The following is an 18,341-nucleotide window of genomic DNA, read 5'->3' as shown; positions in this document are numbered from 1 at the left end:
GGAGGAGCTTGGGACTTAAGATTTTCATTGGTATACACTATAGCATCAGTGTGCATATGACAATAAAGCCTTTGAACTTGATACTGTTTATAATGTATACAGTGGTGTGAAGTAACTAGATGTACTCAAGTACTGTACTTAAGTACTATTTTGTATATTTGTACTTTAAGGTGGGGTAGGTAAGTTTGAGAAACCGGCTCGAGATACACTTGTTGTTATATTCCATGGAATGCTCTTAACATCCCGATAGCAATGAATATCTTAAGTGCTTTGACAAAAAATCCATAAAAAAAATTCATCTGTGGAAGCCGTAGTACTGTAAAAAGCACGACCAATTATTTTAGCCGGCCCGGCTAAAATAACTGGATGGCCTACCTGCCTGTCAGCCTTCCATCTGTGCACAAACTTATCTCGTGCCCTCATTGGTCATGTGCGCGTTCGTGTGTGTTAGAGGAGGGGCTCTGTAAGTAAGTGGCAGATTTTTTCCGGCTGTGTATTTTCAAATTCTAGCGCACTCGAGCTGGTTTCTCCAAAATTACCTACCCCACCTTTAACTTTTCAATTGTATGCTACTCTATACTTCTACTCAACAACATTTTGGAAGAATTTATTTTACTTCATTAAAAAAATGTAACAGCTACTGTTAAAACACATGGCATTTGTATATGACATAGTGCAGTATTGAACTAGCAATATTGAAAATAAATCTAAAATGGTCTTAATATAACAAACTGCAACATTTAAATGCTATAATAATATGATAGTTTCACCACAGCCATTGTGCATAATGAGTACTTTTACTTTTAATATTTTAAGTACATTTAGCTGACAATACTTCTGTACTTCCACTTGAGCAACATTTTGTATCAAAGACTTTCCCTTGAAATGGAATATTTTCAAATCAAAGTATTTCTACCTTTACTAAAGTAAAGAATCGAAGTACTTCTTGCACCTCTGAGTATAATATATACAGTATTATTTTGTAATTGTACTGTAAACTTCCGGCGAAAAAAACCGAAACAAGCACGACACCGGAAATGGAACAAAAAAAACAAAAAAGAAAGAACCGTCAAAACATAAACAGAGCCGTCAACCTTGCAGTTAGCTTGCTTTATAGTCTGTCTTTTGCAAACACCTTTATGCACGCTTTCCTAATGTCGTGTATTTACGGCCAGAGGATCCCTTGTCACGGCACTTAGCTCAATTGCTAAGCAGTGAGTTGGAGAGCATAAATCTGCAATAAAGATTAGGACTAAACTGAGAAGTACGCCTCGTCGGGCCTTCGAGTAGAGGTAACGCATGCTATGCTAGTTAGCAACCACGAGCAATGCTTACTGCTTGCCTTTTGACAACCAGCTGTTTGGTGCTTACGCAGGATTCAGCAGTATTTAGTTTCATTTGTGTTAGCCACACGCAGGCTAGTTAGCATTAGCTCACGACAATAACAATGACAGATAGTCAAGCACTGTAGAGGACAATGCACTGTTTAAATGCAGTAATAAGCAAGTCAGGCCTGTGAGCCAGCTACCAAGCGAGTAAGTTTGTTTATGTGTTTGCAGGCAGTGGGACTGGGTACTAAAATTAGCCTCGCTGTTAGTTTGGAAGAGCTAACAGGTTACTTGTGCCCCACGGCGCACAGTGCGGCAACAGATTAGCGACTGCAAGCAACAGTGTTGGCTTACTAAAGAATACAAGTAGTTTATCATCTCAATAACAGCCCTAGTTAATGTGTTTCCTTAACAACCTACATTTTGTTTTCGATCTAAGGTTCCCCCTCGGGGCGACGCAGGACAAAGAGACAGAATGGCTGAACCTGAAGTCAAATCTACTGCGCTGAAAGGTAAAGGATCAGTGCAAGAAAGTGACTAACTATTTATATAGACTACCTGTTCCTAGGGTACTTAATTTGAGTGTTTTTTACCAGGTGGCTCTGAAGAAAAAGATCCAGGAGAAGATCAACACAAGGAGGAAGGTGCCTCTGGAAGTAAAGAGGGACAAACACAGTCTTCATCTCAAGATGGTATCCACATTCTTTTTGTTTAACAGCAACTTAAACGTGTATTCTTTTAACAGAGTAACATAATATGGTAGAGACTTTGCTTTGATCATTTTTAATGTATGTTCATTTTTAAATGCAAATGTAACATTGATACCAGTAGCAGTTATGCACCTTTAGTTGAATCTCCCAGTGAGACAGAAATGTCTTGACCTAGTCCTCTATGGCTCTGACTTTTCCTATTTCTGTAGATCCCAAAGAAACAGGAGAGGCTTCAGGGGACAAGCCTATGCCAGATGTGGAAGGAGGGATGAGGGCAAACAGAGAGGGAGAGGAGGAGGAGGAAGACACAGACAGCATGGATGGAAGCGGTCTTTACTCCCTAACTGAGGATGGTGACAGAGAGAGCGAGGGAGGCAGACGGGAGAGAGTTAGGGATAAAGATCGCGAGAAAAGAGCAGCCAGAAAGAGGAATAGACCTGGCGGCGGCACCAACCACTCCTCCAGCTCAGATGATGATGACGATGACGATGACGACGAAGAAGAAGAAGAACAGAAAGATGATGATGACGACGACGACGAAGATGATAACGAGGCTATGGAGGCGTGGCTGGGAGCAGAGGTCCGTGACATGCGTGGCCCTATATGGAGGTCGATACCCTCGCTGCGCTCCAGGGAGATCGGCAGGGACACACACCAGTTTGTGAGGCGTGTGTGTGGAGCCCGGGGTCTGGTGCAGAGGCTGGAGCTGCAGGGCCGGCTGGAGAGGCACACGGGCTGCGTCAACACGCTGCACTTCAACCCCTCGGGCACACGCCTGGCTTCAGGCAGCGATGACCTGCGGGTGGTCATCTGGGATTGGGCGATCCGCCGTGCTGAGCTGGAGTTTGACAGTGGCCACAAGAGCAATGTCTTTCAGGTAAGGAAAGCAAAAAACTTTACCAACGCTACAGCACTATCAGAAATGATAATGATATACTTTGATTTCATTATGAGGGTGAGTCATAGCTTTATATTGATGATTAGTTCAAGAATAAAACAGGAGGGTAGTGAGTGGCAACGAAGCGACCAATGAAGTCGGAAATGTAAAATGAGTCTCCCCCTTCCCTTCATGTGCACAGGCAAAGTTCCTGCCTCACAGTGGGGACTCCACCTTGGCCATGTGTGCTCGAGATGGGCAGATCAGAGTGGCGGAGCTCTCTGCCACACAGCGCTGCAAGAACACCAAGCGGGTAGCTCAGCATAAAGGGGCGGCACACAAGGTGAGTGTCTGTACTGTATGTGCCAATGGATGTGTGAATGCAGTATATCTCAGAAACACTTGAGGGGAATGTATTCAAATTTGGCCCAAAGATCCACTTGGACCCAAGGACGAACTGATAAGATTAGAAAGACCAAGGTTTTTTTAAATTCTAGATGTGTTGTAAATACTTTTTGTTTACTGTCTTGGACTCTATTCTAAAACTTTGGATAGTTCCTCTGGGTGTCTCATTTCACATATCTCCATTATGATTGCATTTTTAAACTGTGAATACATGAATTACATTGAATTGAACTGTGACCTTGCAAAACACAAATATCTTAAGAATGAACCTTATGACAATTTCACACATGTCTAATAGGTTACATTTATGAAGTGTGGACATTTAGGACAGACATGGATGAAAGTTGCAACTTGACTTTTTTTGTAAAGGCATACAACTTGTAAGGCGCTTATATTAGTTTCTACTTGTTTTTGTTCCAGCTGGCCCTGGAGCCAGACTCCCCCTGCTCCTTTCTGTCTGCGGGGGAGGACGCTGTGGTGTTTGGTATTGACCTGCGCCTTGACCGTCCCGCCAAGTGAGTGATACCGTAATTAAAGTTGTCCAAGTTTAAATTCATTCACCTCAGGAATTGAATTTGGCTTTTGCAATAGGTGAGGAAAATATCATAAACTGACACAATACACTTCTAATCATTGATTTCTGTTCAGGCAGTGTCTTGTTTTAATATAACTATGGCCTTTTTAGACCATGTTTGCAGTGTTGTTACACAAACATCCTTTCACTCAATGTTGGTGAACATTCAACAACTTTCTCTTTTCACTTTTCTTGCGTTTGTTACAGTATAAAAAAAAACGTGTCCCCTTGCCAGAGCTAATACGTGCCTTTCCTTTGTGTCTCCTTTCATTGGCAGTAAACTGGTGACCGTAAAGGAGGGGGATAAAAAAGTGGGCTTGTACACCATCTATGTCAACCCAGCGAAGACACAACACTTTGCTGTGGGAGGAAGGGATCAGTATGTGAGGTATGAAGCAGGTTTTGATAAAGTATCATCATATTTCATATTGTTGCTTATAGGGCTGTGCAATTAATCGTATTTTAATCGCAATTACGATTTTGGCCTGCCACAATTACGAAAACAACATAATCGAAAAAAACAATTATTTTGCTTTGCTAGGTTGTGACAGACAGTGCACTGCAACATATTTGATCTAATTAATTTTGGTCTCATTTATTTGTATTTATCATATTTATATATGTTTAGTAGCTTGGGGAATTGCGCTCCAAAATATTTGTTGATCTTGTTTATTGGTATTTATTATTTTGATATTATTTATTTAAATGTATCATTTATTTTTGTATTGGTTTTTCAGTTGAATTATACGTTCAGGGTAATTAACAGTTAAAAAGATACTGTTCAAATTATTATTTGTATTTGTTTTAAAGTTCAATAAATGGATTTTTTTCAAAGTCAATGACTAATCGTATTTAATAATCGTGATATCAATTATTGACCCAAATAATCGTGATTATGATTTTTGCCATAATCGCACAGCCCTAGTTGCTTACTATTTCTTGGATGTCACTTCTGAATGTATTTCTTCTGTTCTCACTGTCTCTTTTTCTCACCCTCTTTAGGATCTATGACCAGAGGAAGATCAATGAGAACGATAACAATGGTGTACTGAAAAAGTTTTGTCCCTCACATCTGGTATCCAGTGAGTCCAAAACCAACATCACCTGCCTTGTGTACAGCCACGATGGCACAGGTAAAACACTGATTAACATTGAAAGAAGAAGTCAAAGCATTCAAAATGGTTATCTTACATTTAAGTATCATAAGTACAGAATAGCATGCATGCTGTAAGAAAATACAGTAGATTAGTATTCCAAGGCATGATTTCATTTCCCTGCAATCTACATAATCCTGTTTCCTATTTATATGTAAATGTATTTTGATTATCTGTACCCTTTTTTTCTAATTCGGTTATGAACAAAATAATGATCCCTTTACCTTATACTTACTTGATTTACTTTTTGAAAATACCAACATTTCAGGCCTTCTCAGCCTTCCTGATGCAACCACAATGCAATCAGTGAAACGTACACAGAATGAGGATTATTCTATAAAAGCATGTGCTCTCATCTTTGCAGAACATCACTAAGGTCGACTTTAGAGCGAGATACACAAATCTACTAAATCCAATTTTTTTCTCTCTTCGAAAACTTGGCTAAACATTGCGTTCAAAGAAACCAAACATAATCTGACTTGTGTTTTTCTGTGCAGAGCTCCTGATCAGTTACAATGATGAGGACATCTACCTGTTTGACTCCAACCACAGTGACGGGGCAGACTATCGCAGGAGATACAAGGGACACCGCAATAATGCTACAGGTGCTACATTCAGTTCCTATTTATAGCAAGCATGTAAGAACAGTAATAAAGATGCACCCTTTGCTTGAAGACCATAGTTTCCAAAATCAACCACATCAGTTATGGCCCAACTTCGGAAGCATTTACCTGTTAACCAATCATTCATGCTGTTTGGAACTGTATATATGATGTGCTTTACGCCTGAATCTGTACTGCAGGACTGTTAAACGATTTGGTTATCACACAGACTGAAACTGTGTCCACTTTTCTTTCTCACAGTGAAGGGGGTGAACTTCTATGGGCCGTGCAGTGAGTTTGTGGTCAGTGGCAGTGACTGCGGACACATCTACCTGTGGGACAAGAACTCTGCTCACATTGTCCAGTTTATGGAGGGAGACAGGGGAGGAGTGGTGAGTTAAAGACAGAGAATTCATATTGTTTTGTTGGGTTCAAAGATGACTTGGCAAAGGCTGTACAAACACACTCGGTAGTGCTTCTGTCTTCATCTGGTTGTATTACCTCCACAGTAGAGTTAGCGTTTTACTGCTAAGACATGCATCCCAAGAATATTCAATTTATCGTAAACTTCATCTCAGTCATTTTTCTCCACCCCCTCGACAATGACAGGTGAACTGTTTGGAGCCACACCCCCATCTGCCAGGCATGGCCACCAGCGGACTGGACCACGACGTCAAACTGTGGGCCCCCACAGCTGAATGCCCCACTGGACTCAAGGGTCTGAAAGAGGTATTTTAAATCATCCCTACATTTAATTCTGCTTTTTATGGGTTTGTCTATTATACTCTTTGTTGTGGTAACATTTCACCCACTTCCTTGTAGAGACAAGGCTTGAGTTAAACCATTTAGAATCATTTTTAACAGCATGTATATTTTACAAACCCAGTTTTACTCATTTATCTAAAGCGGTTATTTGAAATAAAAAAATGAAGGTTTCATTTAACTGAACTGTCCATTATAAATGTCCATTGCACTGCAAAAAAGCTAACTCTGTATTGTTATGGATGGAGGTCAACTTAATCTTCTTTGTTCCTGTTTGAATTGTTATCATTACTTCCCATAATAGCACATATGGCAATAATGGCTATTCAAGTGGCTCGTTTTAAGTTTGAAAAAGTCCTGGGAAAGTAGTGAAAATTCAAAGGCATATTCCCCTTTGCGCCCCCCCCCTCCACACTAACACCTGTCGGTTGTGTTTGTGAAGGTGATGAAGAAGAACAAGCGGGAGCGTGATGAAGACAGTGTTCGTCATGGCGACCAGTACGACACCCAGCTGCTGTGGTTCCTGATGAGACACATGAGGAACAGAAGGCCTCCCAGGGTAAACACTCAAACAACACAACACCCCAATTTCTTTGTTCTTTTGGAAGTTTTTTTCTCTCCCAGTGTGCACCTTGTTGGCATACTATATCAGCCGTTAATAGTCTGATTTGTCTCTGTTCTCTTTGTCTGGATACAGGCCCGCCGTGAGGGTGCTGACGCAGACACAGACGAGTCGTGGAGCTCTCCAGATTCCTCCGATGAAGAGGAGGGAGGTCCAGACAACGTCCAGTGCATGTCCTCCTGAGCTACACATACTTAGACCCACACACATACATACATACATACACACTGTATTGCCCTTGAATTGATGCACATAGGCAAGCACTATTGACACACTGGCACACTCAAACACAGACGAGCCACAGACTTTGTTTTTCCTCATACACATACAGTCTCACAGAGATAAAAAACACCCATTTACTTAAACATACTTTTGAAGAAGAGATGCTTAACGCCTGGTTTCCCAGCAGTTGTGTGTGTGCAAATGACAACTAAAGACTATATACACACTTCCAGAATCCTGATTTTTGGGAATTGTACAAAGAGGTTTAGTGAGTGCTTACACCCCCTACGAGCCCCTTGGAGGCTCCTGCTTGTCTATACATTATCTCTAAGCTCTGCCTAGCCCCAGAACATTGTACTGTGCATGTATGGCAACAAGCACCTCTTCTTTAGGTACCCTGTAGGAAGCTATACACCACCAGCAGGCATCCCTTCTCTCACACACCTTCTCTGGAGCTCTCTGTGCTGATGGAGGGAGGGTCAGCAGGGGGTAGAATGGTACCCTCAAACCATCCCCTTAAATGTGACTCCCTTTTCAGATTTGAACACAGGAGGGAACCCCCAGTGTACTCTGCATCGCCCCAGTCTCATATTGATTTCTGGCCCTGAGCTTGTGCAGCTAGTTTCATTTTTCACACAATAACCCCCCCCCCCTGGAGGACTACTACATCCCTACATGCTGCATCACCAGACATGCTACTTCCTCCCCCTCCTCTCTGCATCACCCCCTCCCCTTCACTACTGAGTGCACTTTGAATCAGGGAAGCTTTTAGTTTGAGACAAAGACTAAATGTGCACCGAGTGTGATTTTTGGGGGGGGGGAAGAGCTTTTGTCTTGTATCCTTCATTGGAGACCCCACAGTGAAGTTTAGTTAATTTCTATTGATTATTTGAGTGGGGAGATATTTTGCACTTAAGAGTTTTTTGACTGAAGATTGCTTCCACCAATCTTCCCTCCTCCTCCTCCTACTCCTTCCTTTCTTCCTCCCTCGCTCTCCATCTTTGAAAGGAAAGATGAAATGTTGAGGCAAATCGCATAGGATGATGAGGGGATCTGACATTTAAAAAAAAGAAAGCAAGATTCAACCTGGATTGAATCCCAATTAAAAAAACAGCCAATGTGATAATTCAGATTGGAGTTATAACCACGTGGTTCCCCAAAATCCATCTGTGACGCTAAAAGTAAAAAATAATTGTCTCAACGACATATTAGACAAACATTTGATCTAAGTGGTGCGTTAGAAGCTAGCACACCACTTGTTAGGAAAGAGGAGAGGGGAGGGAGGGGGGGGGTCAATGTTCTTGCCAGTCATTTGTTGTGTGAGAGCGATAAAGTCCAGCTTTTCTCATTTTCTATGAGAACTCATAGTTGAATTTATATGTACATATATAAATATATATTAAAACTGTAAAACGTACGCAAATGCTGTTTGACTCCAAAAAAAATAAAAAAAGATGTCAAATCAGTTGATTGGTATTGATGCAGAGGTTTATATTCTATATGAGGACAAAGTACTTTTAAAATCAAGAGAAAAAGACATGAGGCACCATTTCTGTTCTATTTTTCTTTTTATGAATGGCATCCCTCTGTTATGAACAGATCAGCTGTCATTTCAAGTATTACAGATTCTATTTCTTGTTCAAGGAAAAGGCTAAAAATAGTATTTCCTTTCTAGATCTTAATCCATCATTTGAGAAAGTTCTATCCAGATTTTCCCACTGGCTATTTTTGGCATCTTGTATACATAAGGCGTTCGATGAACAATTTTGTTGTCCACCACTGCCTAATATTGCGTTCTACCAGTTAAGTTGGAAGTATGTTCGATTCGTGCAATAAACAAAAAGACAGTGCTCTTGATGTTGTTGTCATTTCATGGTCTCGTGTTATATTCATTTTATTTATCGACTGACAAATAAGTACTCTGTGAAGTCTTTTGCTTTTACCAGTTTTGCAGGCTGCTGTATATTCACTTAGCAGAGTTGGAGAATGATGGGCTCCTCACAGATCACTCTTTAGATTCAGGTAATTGATTGATATGCTGTGCAAATATTAGCAGAGCACAAGAGGTCCAAACCAGATCCAGCTCCAAAAAATGTGGATCCTACGTTCCCCATAAAGGAAATCAACTTTTGTGTTAAAGATGTCACTTAAGATATTACTATACATCTCAAGAAATGTGACTAATGCTGGCTTTACAATTCTTTTCTCCTTTGGTTAGGATAGTAATTCATATTTCAGGCCCTTTCTTGATTTGAGATGGTTTGGCTCAAAGGCACAGGTGTAAAGATGATTAATAATGGTTGAATTTAACGTGGCTGTTTCTGGTGCAGCCTTAAAGGGGACCTATCATGCAAAATGCACTTTTGTACGTCTTTTATACATGAATATGTGTCCCCGGTGTTCCAGGGAACTCACCAAGTGTCAGAAAACACAACCCTCTCTATTTTCCTCCATACCCAAATCTCTAAAAAAGGGGCTGCAACAGATCTGATAAAAACTGAACCAGATTTGAACACTGTCCTGACGTCAGGACGGTGGCGCTACGGCTATTGGGCCAACTCCACCAATCAGGAGGAGACAGCCACGGCCATTGCCGTTCGAAAGCGCTGGAGACGCTGTAGTACATATGCCAGGCCTGTAGGTGGTGCTGTTCTCACAGAATCAGCCCTTGCAAAAACAGAGCTAACATTTTTCAAATTGAGCGAAATGAGGCATGGCTAAAATGCATGATCTGTTTGGTATTTTGAAAAAAAAAAAGTATAAATATGCCTTATATAGGTATGGTCCTACACTATATTATTCAAATATAGCATGATAGGTCCACTTTAAGTGGCATCATGTGTGCCATTCCCAAAAGAATAAGTCAAATCTGAAAAAAGGTTGACTATATTTAACAAATGTTGCAAGCAGACACTAGCCTTCACCTCATGGCTGTTTCCATGCAACCTCATAAAGCCTTCTGTCCAATTGTTGATAAGGGGGGTTTTAATACTCCCAGGTACCCAGATAAGTACACTACAGCTGAGCAAATAGTCATTGCAAAATACTAAACATTTTATAACCCTGCCTTTATCTTTATTAAGCACATCAAATCCCTTGATCTATAAACAACATTTTAATTTCTGGGAGCAGTTGATAATTTGATTGTTTCTGCTGAGAAATGACAACATGAAAATGGATCTTTACATAATATTTTTATTCAACAGGCCTCTGAGTGGATATCAAACGCAATACGCATTTGCAATCAAAACATTTTGCCCACACTTTTACCAGTCACACCAAATCTCCATTCTTTATCTGACATGAAAGACGGCCTCATTTCTCATGAACAAAAGCTGACAAACAAAATAGTTAACAGACAAACGGGTGTCTGATCTGTACATCTGATGGTGTATTTTCTAGTTAGAGAACCTGAACTGAGGTGGACAGTAAACGAGTTCTCCAGGCTGGAGTTTAGAACAAAACCAGATCTTTAAAAATATATATATTTCCAGAACACATTTCAGATACCCGTCAAGCTGAAGAGAGCAACACGGCTTCTTTCTCATCACTGACACGCCATACCAACTCTCTCACTCACACCAAATGATAATGTTTTGAAACCAGAAGGATATCATAATTCCATAAGACAGCTTATGAAGTGCGGTACCAAAAAGCACATAATGTAAAAGCCCTTTACAACTTTTCCAAATGAATGAGTCATGTCAAATATCATTATCTCGTAATACAAATGAAACAAATATTTTGGAGTAAGTTGTTTTTGTGTAAAGTGAGCTAGTTTAAATCTCCTAAAGAGGAAGAACAGCTGGGCTTCTATCCTGTTTCAGTCTGTCAGTGTAGCAGGAAGCCTCACACATGGAGGATGTGATATAACTATCAAATACATTCCACCATGACATCTTGCACACATAAATATTAAAAAAAAGGAGGCACTATCATGGGCTTTCAGTATTGGCCTCACTCATGCTAGTGCACACACACAAGCTGATAAGAATCTGCAGGCACAAGAGCCAAGTGTCAGGTGTTTTTACTCCTTGTTTTCCAGGAACTGCTGCAATCGTTTCCGGTGCTCTGCAGACATCTGAACAGCACTGAGGATACAAACAAATATATACATTATGCATTTTTATAGTCACACATTTTTTGTATAATTTGAAGAGAGTCAATTTCAACGACAGGCCTTACCTTAAGTGATTTCCAAAAGTAGTAGTTATCCTGTAGATGGCAGTCTTGAGAGTGGCTCTGAGGGCAAAGCGCAGTGTTTTGTGAGTGGAGTCTCCCAGGCTGCTGGCCGACCGCACGGGCTTACTGGAGGCGTGAGGCAGCTTGAAGTGCCGATCTACTGCCTGGAGACGGGGGGGAAACACACGCAACACAATTCACTCAATTTCCTTGATGTCTCAGCTTTTTGTCAAACAGATAAAAATGGTCTTTTCTATATATCTATGTTGAACTTCTAGAGCGTGAGTAAGTCTCTTCCAGTAGAAGGTTTTCACTTGCAAAGCCAATTCACACTCGGCACAATACAGATGGGCTATTACATTTGATAGCAGTCCCTTTTTTCCCCCATATCTCAGGGTAGTTGCCGCAAACCATAAGACAGCTTACCTCTTGTAAGACGAGCATACACCCGAGAATGCTGGGTAATGCAGTCTGTACGACCCCAAACTGGTCTTCTGAGAAGGAGGCTTGAACAAGGTACGACAGCCCTGGGGGAGGATGTAACAGAATATATTGTACATGGTGTATCAACAGGACATATTGGCTTTAAATGAAAAGTCCACCATCTCTGCCCACCTTCTAAAGCCCAGATGTGAGCCTGGCTGTCTGCAAACAGAGCCTGACTGGAGGCTTCTGGAAGCTGAAAGAGAAAACGTTAACTAGTACAGAGTTTTCTAACGATTCAGACGGAAGCATAGTTACAGTAGACTGATGAATCAGGAACTTGGGTTTAGTGATACTACACTACAAAATGCATGCATGTTCAAAGGAAAATACATACCACTCAGAAAGACACGCAGACTAATCAAACTAGTTTCTAGTTCTACAATAAGGACATCGTGCTATGCCTTAGAACATTTGATTGGTACAAACAACGCGGGAGAGTTGCGAGACACGCATGCTACACAACTCCTGGAATCCAGCTTTTAAAGTAATTAGTAAGGCTCATTGTAACATCTAGGGGGGGATGGAAAAGAGCTACATTAGTAATGTGTGTACAACTACATCCAAACAGTGATACATTAGTGATATCTGCAGGTGGAGGGGGGGGGGGGGGGGGGGGGGGGGGGGTTAGATTTGGTCAAACACGATGAACATCTAAAGATGAGAACATGCAAAGAACCCCTCACCGTGTTCACATGCCACACATCCTTACCTCCTTACCTTGTTAAACAAATACATTATCAGCACGCGCTTTGCCAAGAAATGTTTAACCTGAATGGGACAATTAAGTGTAAAGTTGTTTCGCTTTAAAAACAACACAACAAAATGAAACACACGTAGCAATAATGGCGTTTCACACTTAACCCTGGGCTAAGAAAACCCTGATCAACTCTGTACTCCACCAGAAGGTGACTTTATGAAGCAGAAGTAACCATCAGAAAAGGAAATCAATAGCCAGGCTACAGATAGGACACATGTTCCTAACATTTGTGGCACTCCTCCTGATTCATCTCTCCAGTGGCAGCACAGAAATGATTGGTGTGATTGAGCTGTGAAAAAAAAAAGTGGCGCAAATAGTGCTATGTCCATTTTCTCACCTACGCCTTCCTGGCCCATCACGGCTTAAAGGATTTTTGGCTTTGGAAATTCATGAAAATCAGCCGAGAGAGAGAGACCCCTCTGTGGGATTACTTTTGTTAGCCCAGGGTTAATAAATGTGTGAAAGCCTTTGTCAACACTGTATAAACATAATTATATTGATACTGTCATTCTGTATTGACAAGACTGAAATACCTGTTCTTTTCTGTTTTGGAGGAACTGAGCCAGGAGACTTGGTTTGGACGGTTCCTGTTTGGGACTGGGAACTGAGGCAGGGGATGCTGGGGGACTTCCATTGACTTGTGAATCTGGACAGAGATACTAAATCACAAATGGGGAACCAGCAGTAAAACCTCGACTTGCAGATATCTATTTTTATTTTAATACTACTTAAAGGTAGGGTAGGTAAGTTTGAGAAACCGGCTCGAGATCGCTAGAATTTGAAAATACACAACCGGAGAAAATCTGCCACTTCCTTACAGAGCCCCTCCTCCAACACACACGAACGCGCACATGACCAATGAGGGCACGAGATAAGTTTGTGCACAGATGGAAGGCTGACAGGCAGGTAGGCCATCCAGTTATTTTAGCCGGGCCGGCTCAGATGATTGGTCGTACTTTTTACAGTATTACGGCTTCCACAGATGACATTTTTTTATGGATTTTTTGTCAAAGCACTTAAGATATTCATTGCTATCGGGATGTTAAGAGCATTCCATGGAATATAACAAAAAGTGTATCTCGAGCCGGTTTCTCAAACTTACCTACCCTACCTTTAACCTATGTAATTATACCCTGACGCACTTAAAAGTCGAGATAATGTCACACCTAAAGCATCAAAACCTCTGGCAATATTATGAATGTACTCAAAATACTACCATTAGTTTCAGAGCTATGAACCACAGTTTGAACATGTAAATACTGGATCAAAGTGTTTCGTCCGAGTGACCTCCTCTCACCTGTGGGGGTGGACCAGAGTTTTGGGACTCTCCTCATGATGTGGGGGCTCTGCACTGTGCCGAACCACGGGGAACACGGGTCCGCAGGAGCAGTCAGACGCCGCAGAGCGGGAGAAGCAAAAGGGCTGTTCAGGTCAGGACTAGTGAAGGGCGCTGTCAGAGGGCTCTGTGAGCTGCCTACAATGGAGCGAGCAAACACCGACGCTGGGGTTTTCATCAGAAACGTGGGCCTCGGGCTCATCAGATCTTCTGTACCTGAGGTTAATTTGATTAAGCAAAATGGGACAAAATGTAAGATTCAAAAGGTTTATCTTATATGCACAATAGCTAGGGAGGAGTTTTGGCAAAGACAATCTCAAAGGATAAAGAGCAGAGGTAAAAAAACAATGACATTTCTATATGTTTTATAATAACATACTTGATGTCTCAGATGAAGTCTTCCTCTCACTCCCAGTAGAAAGGGATTTGGCCCGGCCATTGGTTGCTACAGTGTCATGATAGGCTATGAGTCTCTGGGTCAGATCATTCAGAAGAGACAGACACTCCTTACTGATGGCGTTCCAGTTATGAGGATGGCCACCTGTTGAGACAAGAATGAAAAGATAAATACATTTTTCTACTTTAAATACAATCAGAAGTGTGTCAAGAAGTATGTTACAAAAGGTCAATCAAAAGCAGTCGAAGAAAGGACCTCTCGTGGACAAACCTGGCTGACTCAGACTGAAGACCTCCGAGCGTCTCAATGGAGAGTGTTGAGAGAGCAGAGCAAGGTCCTGCAGAGCTAGAAACTGAAATGTGGAGAAAAGAATAGTTACAATAACCAAATGCAAAAATTAGAAGCAGAGAAGAGAGTTACCATGTGTTTTATTTACCTTTAATACCATGGGCTGCTTGCCGGTAATAACTTTAGGAAGACACTGATGGGCATCCTCGGTAAAAGAAGACTGCACAGGAAAACTGTACACCTGCAGATAACAGGAAATATATTATTAGTTTCAAGCTACTAAATGCAAGTTTAATTGATCACTTGAGATGAATCCTGGGAAGTTCATGAATATTATAAACAAGTTAGGCCTAGTGCACTTCAGACACTTGAGCACTCAAAGCTATGACAACATTGCCCCCTAGTGTCCCTAAATTATTTAAAAAGCGAACTGAAGTCGTCCCTGCAACACAACACTTTACTTTTAAGCAAATAGCAATCACAGATTGGCAGTAAGATGTGGTTATCAGAACTTGGCCGAGTCAATGGTCACAGACGGCTGGCACTGATGTTAATCTTTAACCTTTGAATGAGCTTGAGACAGGTAAATAATATATAATCGGAAGGAAAGTTACATGGTATAGAAGAGAAACAGAATGGAAAAATACATATACGTTTGTAAATTAAACTTCAACCACAATGCGAGACCTTTGCTTTTGAAATATTAGCCGTTGTATACATGTTGTCTTCTATGGACATACATACCTCAGTGACAAAGATCCTAAAGAGCAGCAGGGTGACGTGCCATGTGAGGAGGAGGAAGCCGGCACTGACCCACAGCTGGTACAGCAGGTTGAGGTCCAGCAGTCCAGCTATGCTGTCAAGAGGGTGGACAGAGCTGGGGATCACAGAAAGACATTAATGGAGTCCAAGAAACAGCACTGAGTGGCTGCATGTATTATTGTTTGAACAGATTGTAAAGACTTGATAACACAGAAGCCACACTGACCTGTTCAAATGCAGATTCAGTGTTTTACAAATCCATGCTTTTGGAATGTATCCTGTTAATAAGAAAATAGATATTTTGTTAAATACGAAGACCAGGTACAATAATTGAACAATAACTAATAGCATGCGTATGAACAAAAACTATATGAGATAACATCATTCAAGCCTCTCCTAGCAGTTCATTCTAGGAGCAGGAGTATTAGTGAAATGATAAATGTAAACAGAAATGACTTACCCAAAAAGAAATACACAACAATGTAGTTCCTGACAGAGTAAAGGGCCTGAGTGGCGCTGCACTTCACCAACGAAGGTAGGGATCCCTTAAAGCGAAGGTATTTGTATTGCTGGAGGGAATAATAGTGGGTTAACATTAACAGTGGATGATAACAGAATGTAAGACTAATTCAATCTTAGGTATTTCATCTTGCCTAATGATCATTAGGGAGATAAATGAGTCGCATCACATACCTGAACAGTGAGAAAAGGGACATAGTTCATGTTGTAGATCACACCCAGCATACTGTGAGATAGTCCAACAAAGGCTCCAGCCAGCAGAAGGATGAAGTGATGCTCGTTCAGACACATCTGATGGGAACTGTCGACACTGAAAACAAATGGAGGAAATTAGACTATGGATGAAGCATGTATAGTCAACATGATAGTTATGTTGTGCTGCTTACCCATCATCCGGTGTGCAGGGGTAGGCGATCGTTTCATATCTGCCCCCGATGGCGATGGCACAACACCAAGCCACGATTATTCCCATGATGCAGTGTGCCAGGGAGTTGACGAACTGACGAGGGTGGAGCAGCTGACCCAACAGGGCGATTTTCGAGCATGCAATCGTTGGGATGACTGAAAAGAAACAACAGGTTTACAACCGAAGAATATCATATGCTAGATGTCAATTCTTGGGCTGTCAAACCTGACAATGTTCTCAACACCATTTTATTAAAAAAAAGGTATGTATATTTAGAATCATTGACAAGGAGTGCACATTTTGGAATTATTCTTTATACTGATTGATGTATGTTATACTGTGTGTTAAGCAGTGTGAAAAGTATTACATATATTAAAAAATGTCCAGAAAAGGTGAGGTGTTTCTTTAAATGCATTCATCACTCTACAATGAACAACCTGATAAGGAAATTATGTATCAAATGATGTTATTCCAATTATTTCATTTGCAGATACAATTATTTACTTTCACAGTGAGCTGTCACTTCTGATTTATGAACCCTACAGTCTGTATTGTATACAGCAAAGGCTCATGTAATGTATCTATGTTCTGCTAAGCCAAAAGCCTAAACTATCAAGGCACCTCCTTTGAGACAAAGCCATTTACTATTTAACAAAAACAACAACACAGGAATATTTCAGAATGACATCATGTCTCTCACCTGTATAATATTCCAGGTTGAGGAACCCCACCATGATGATGACTCCACACAGCAGGATGAAGGAGAAGATGGCACTTGCACTCGTTAAGAAGGACAGACATTCTGCATGTAAAAAAACAAGTCTACAGTGAGCTTCAGACAACTTCAGATAGTCATGAGTCTCATATCACAATGACCACTGACCTGATACTGTCTGGATGGGGTGAAGCAGACTGAACCTGCTGAGGAGCACAAACACTGCTGTGATGGAGGGCAACAACAGGACAGCCCAAGCGATACTCGCCACAGCTCTCCAGCAAATCACCTGTAGAAAACAGCCAGTCATTATTAAATACATAACAAACACAATGTTAACTCACATTGACAGTTTGAAAACTTCGAGATGATGAATATTGTTGTTAATATTTCTGACATGCTTACCGATTCATTCGTAAGTAATAGTTATGATCATTTTTGTTTTCCTGTGGTATGAACTTCTTTGAGTTTGTACATACATTTTGAAACAAAAGACATCCGTATCTGGAAAATTCTATAAAAATATATTTTAAGTTGAAATATTCTCATGTTGAGATAGTCATATAAAACACGTTAAATTAATTAAACAATTGCATTTTTCACTTTTTAGATATTTTTGTTTTAATCATAGCGCTGTTTACAAGTGTGCAAGAGGACTAACAAACTCTCTCTTTAAATAATTCCTGCTGAATTTGGCTCACTTCTCAAAGTCATTTAAACTCATCTCGTTAAAAAAACGTAACTTTAGACTGAAATGTGTTGATGTATTTGTATTATAATTGTCAAACGTGTGCTACCTAGCCTTTATTTCAAAACAAAGCTTTTTCGCTCTTGATAATCCTATGAACTTTTTTCAAATTACTCCGGTTTCTTGTATGGTATATGCTTTTAAACTGTGCCACTTTTCTTAATATTTGTGTAACCTTTGTGCTTTTGTGTGGATTAATGGAAGCTGAATGTTAGCTACAGCCACAGCTAGCATAAACAGAGAGGCTAACGGTAATGTATTAACGCAAACTCACGCGAAACATTTTCCCATTTTTACTTAAGTTAAAGACTCACCTTGCGGACAAACCAACAGCTTTGCTCAGCAGAAAACATGTTGCTTGGATAAATAGAGAGCCAAATGGTGATAATAATCTCTTCGGCTCTCCTGCTGTCAAACTATTTTCCACTGTTTCCCATATCGCGCCACATGCATTCAAAGGACCCTGAAGGACCCCGTTAAGAGTTGTCC

At 40.8% G+C, this 18,341-nt stretch overlaps 2 protein-coding genes across 4 annotated transcripts; one reads left to right on the top strand and one right to left on the bottom strand.

Annotated features, from left to right (window-relative positions):
- Positions 1-1,054: 1,054 nt before the first annotated feature.
- dcaf8 (DDB1 and CUL4 associated factor 8) lies at positions 1,055-9,124 on the top strand. Its single transcript, XM_034153033.1, has 13 exons — positions 1,055-1,292; positions 1,768-1,840; positions 1,925-2,020; positions 2,248-2,915; positions 3,118-3,258; positions 3,741-3,835; positions 4,172-4,282; positions 4,897-5,027; positions 5,546-5,653; positions 5,912-6,042; positions 6,260-6,379; positions 6,855-6,971; positions 7,110-9,124. The coding sequence occupies exons 2-13, from the start codon at positions 1,804-1,806 to the stop codon at positions 7,215-7,217; spliced, it is 1,863 nt and encodes a 620-aa protein (XP_034008924.1). The 5' UTR covers positions 1,055-1,292; positions 1,768-1,803; the 3' UTR covers positions 7,218-9,124.
- A 1,307-nt stretch (positions 9,125-10,431) lies between these two features.
- Positions 10,432-18,326, bottom strand: ndc1 (NDC1 transmembrane nucleoporin). 3 transcript variants are annotated; one of them, XR_004557763.1, is made up of 18 exons: positions 18,167-18,326; positions 17,273-17,393; positions 17,090-17,191; positions 16,370-16,544; positions 16,158-16,293; positions 15,925-16,033; positions 15,691-15,742; positions 15,447-15,579; positions 14,851-14,943; positions 14,685-14,766; positions 14,397-14,558; positions 13,979-14,233; positions 13,215-13,327; positions 12,634-12,692; positions 12,054-12,117; positions 11,865-11,965; positions 11,442-11,602; positions 10,432-11,347 (listed from the first exon to the last, which is right to left on the bottom strand). XR_004557763.1 is itself a non-coding variant. In XM_034152836.1 (18 exons), exons 1-18 carry the CDS (start codon positions 18,203-18,205, stop codon positions 11,284-11,286), a joined length of 2,013 nt encoding a protein of 670 aa, XP_034008727.1. In that variant the 5' UTR covers positions 18,206-18,326; the 3' UTR covers positions 10,432-11,283. The 3 variants fall into 3 exon arrangements, 2 of the variants coding, with proteins under 2 accessions (XP_034008727.1, XP_034008728.1); XM_034152836.1 differs by having other exon boundaries at positions 12,642-12,692; XM_034152837.1 differs by lacking the exon at positions 12,634-12,692.
- Positions 18,327-18,341: the final 15 nt, after the last annotated feature.

This window comes from Trematomus bernacchii, unplaced genomic scaffold, assembly GCF_902827165.1.
Source record: "Trematomus bernacchii unplaced genomic scaffold, fTreBer1.1, whole genome shotgun sequence".
NCBI classification, from domain to species: domain Eukaryota; kingdom Metazoa; phylum Chordata; class Actinopteri; order Perciformes; family Nototheniidae; genus Trematomus; species Trematomus bernacchii.
Note: the sequence above shows the minus strand (reverse complement) of the source record. Positions and strands in the feature narration are given on the sequence as shown.

Coding starts and splice junctions, on each gene's coding strand:
- ndc1 (XM_034152836.1), bottom strand. CDS start 18,205: ATGTTTTCTGCTGAGCAAAGCTGTTGGTTTGTCCGCAAG. Junction 15,743..15,924: donor TGTTGTGTATTTCTTTTTGG/GTAAGTCATTTC, acceptor TCTTATTAACAG/GATACATTCCAAAAGCATGG. Junction 12,693..13,214: donor TCCAAAACAGAAAAGAACAG/GTATTTCAGTCT, acceptor TGTCCCATTCAG/GTTAAACATTTCTTGGCAAA.
- dcaf8 (XM_034153033.1), top strand. CDS start 1,804: ATGGCTGAACCTGAAGTCAAATCTACTGCGCTGAAAG. Junction 3,836..4,171: donor CGCCTTGACCGTCCCGCCAA/GTGAGTGATACC, acceptor TTTCATTGGCAG/TAAACTGGTGACCGTAAAGG. Junction 5,028..5,545: donor GTACAGCCACGATGGCACAG/GTAAAACACTGA, acceptor TTTTCTGTGCAG/AGCTCCTGATCAGTTACAAT.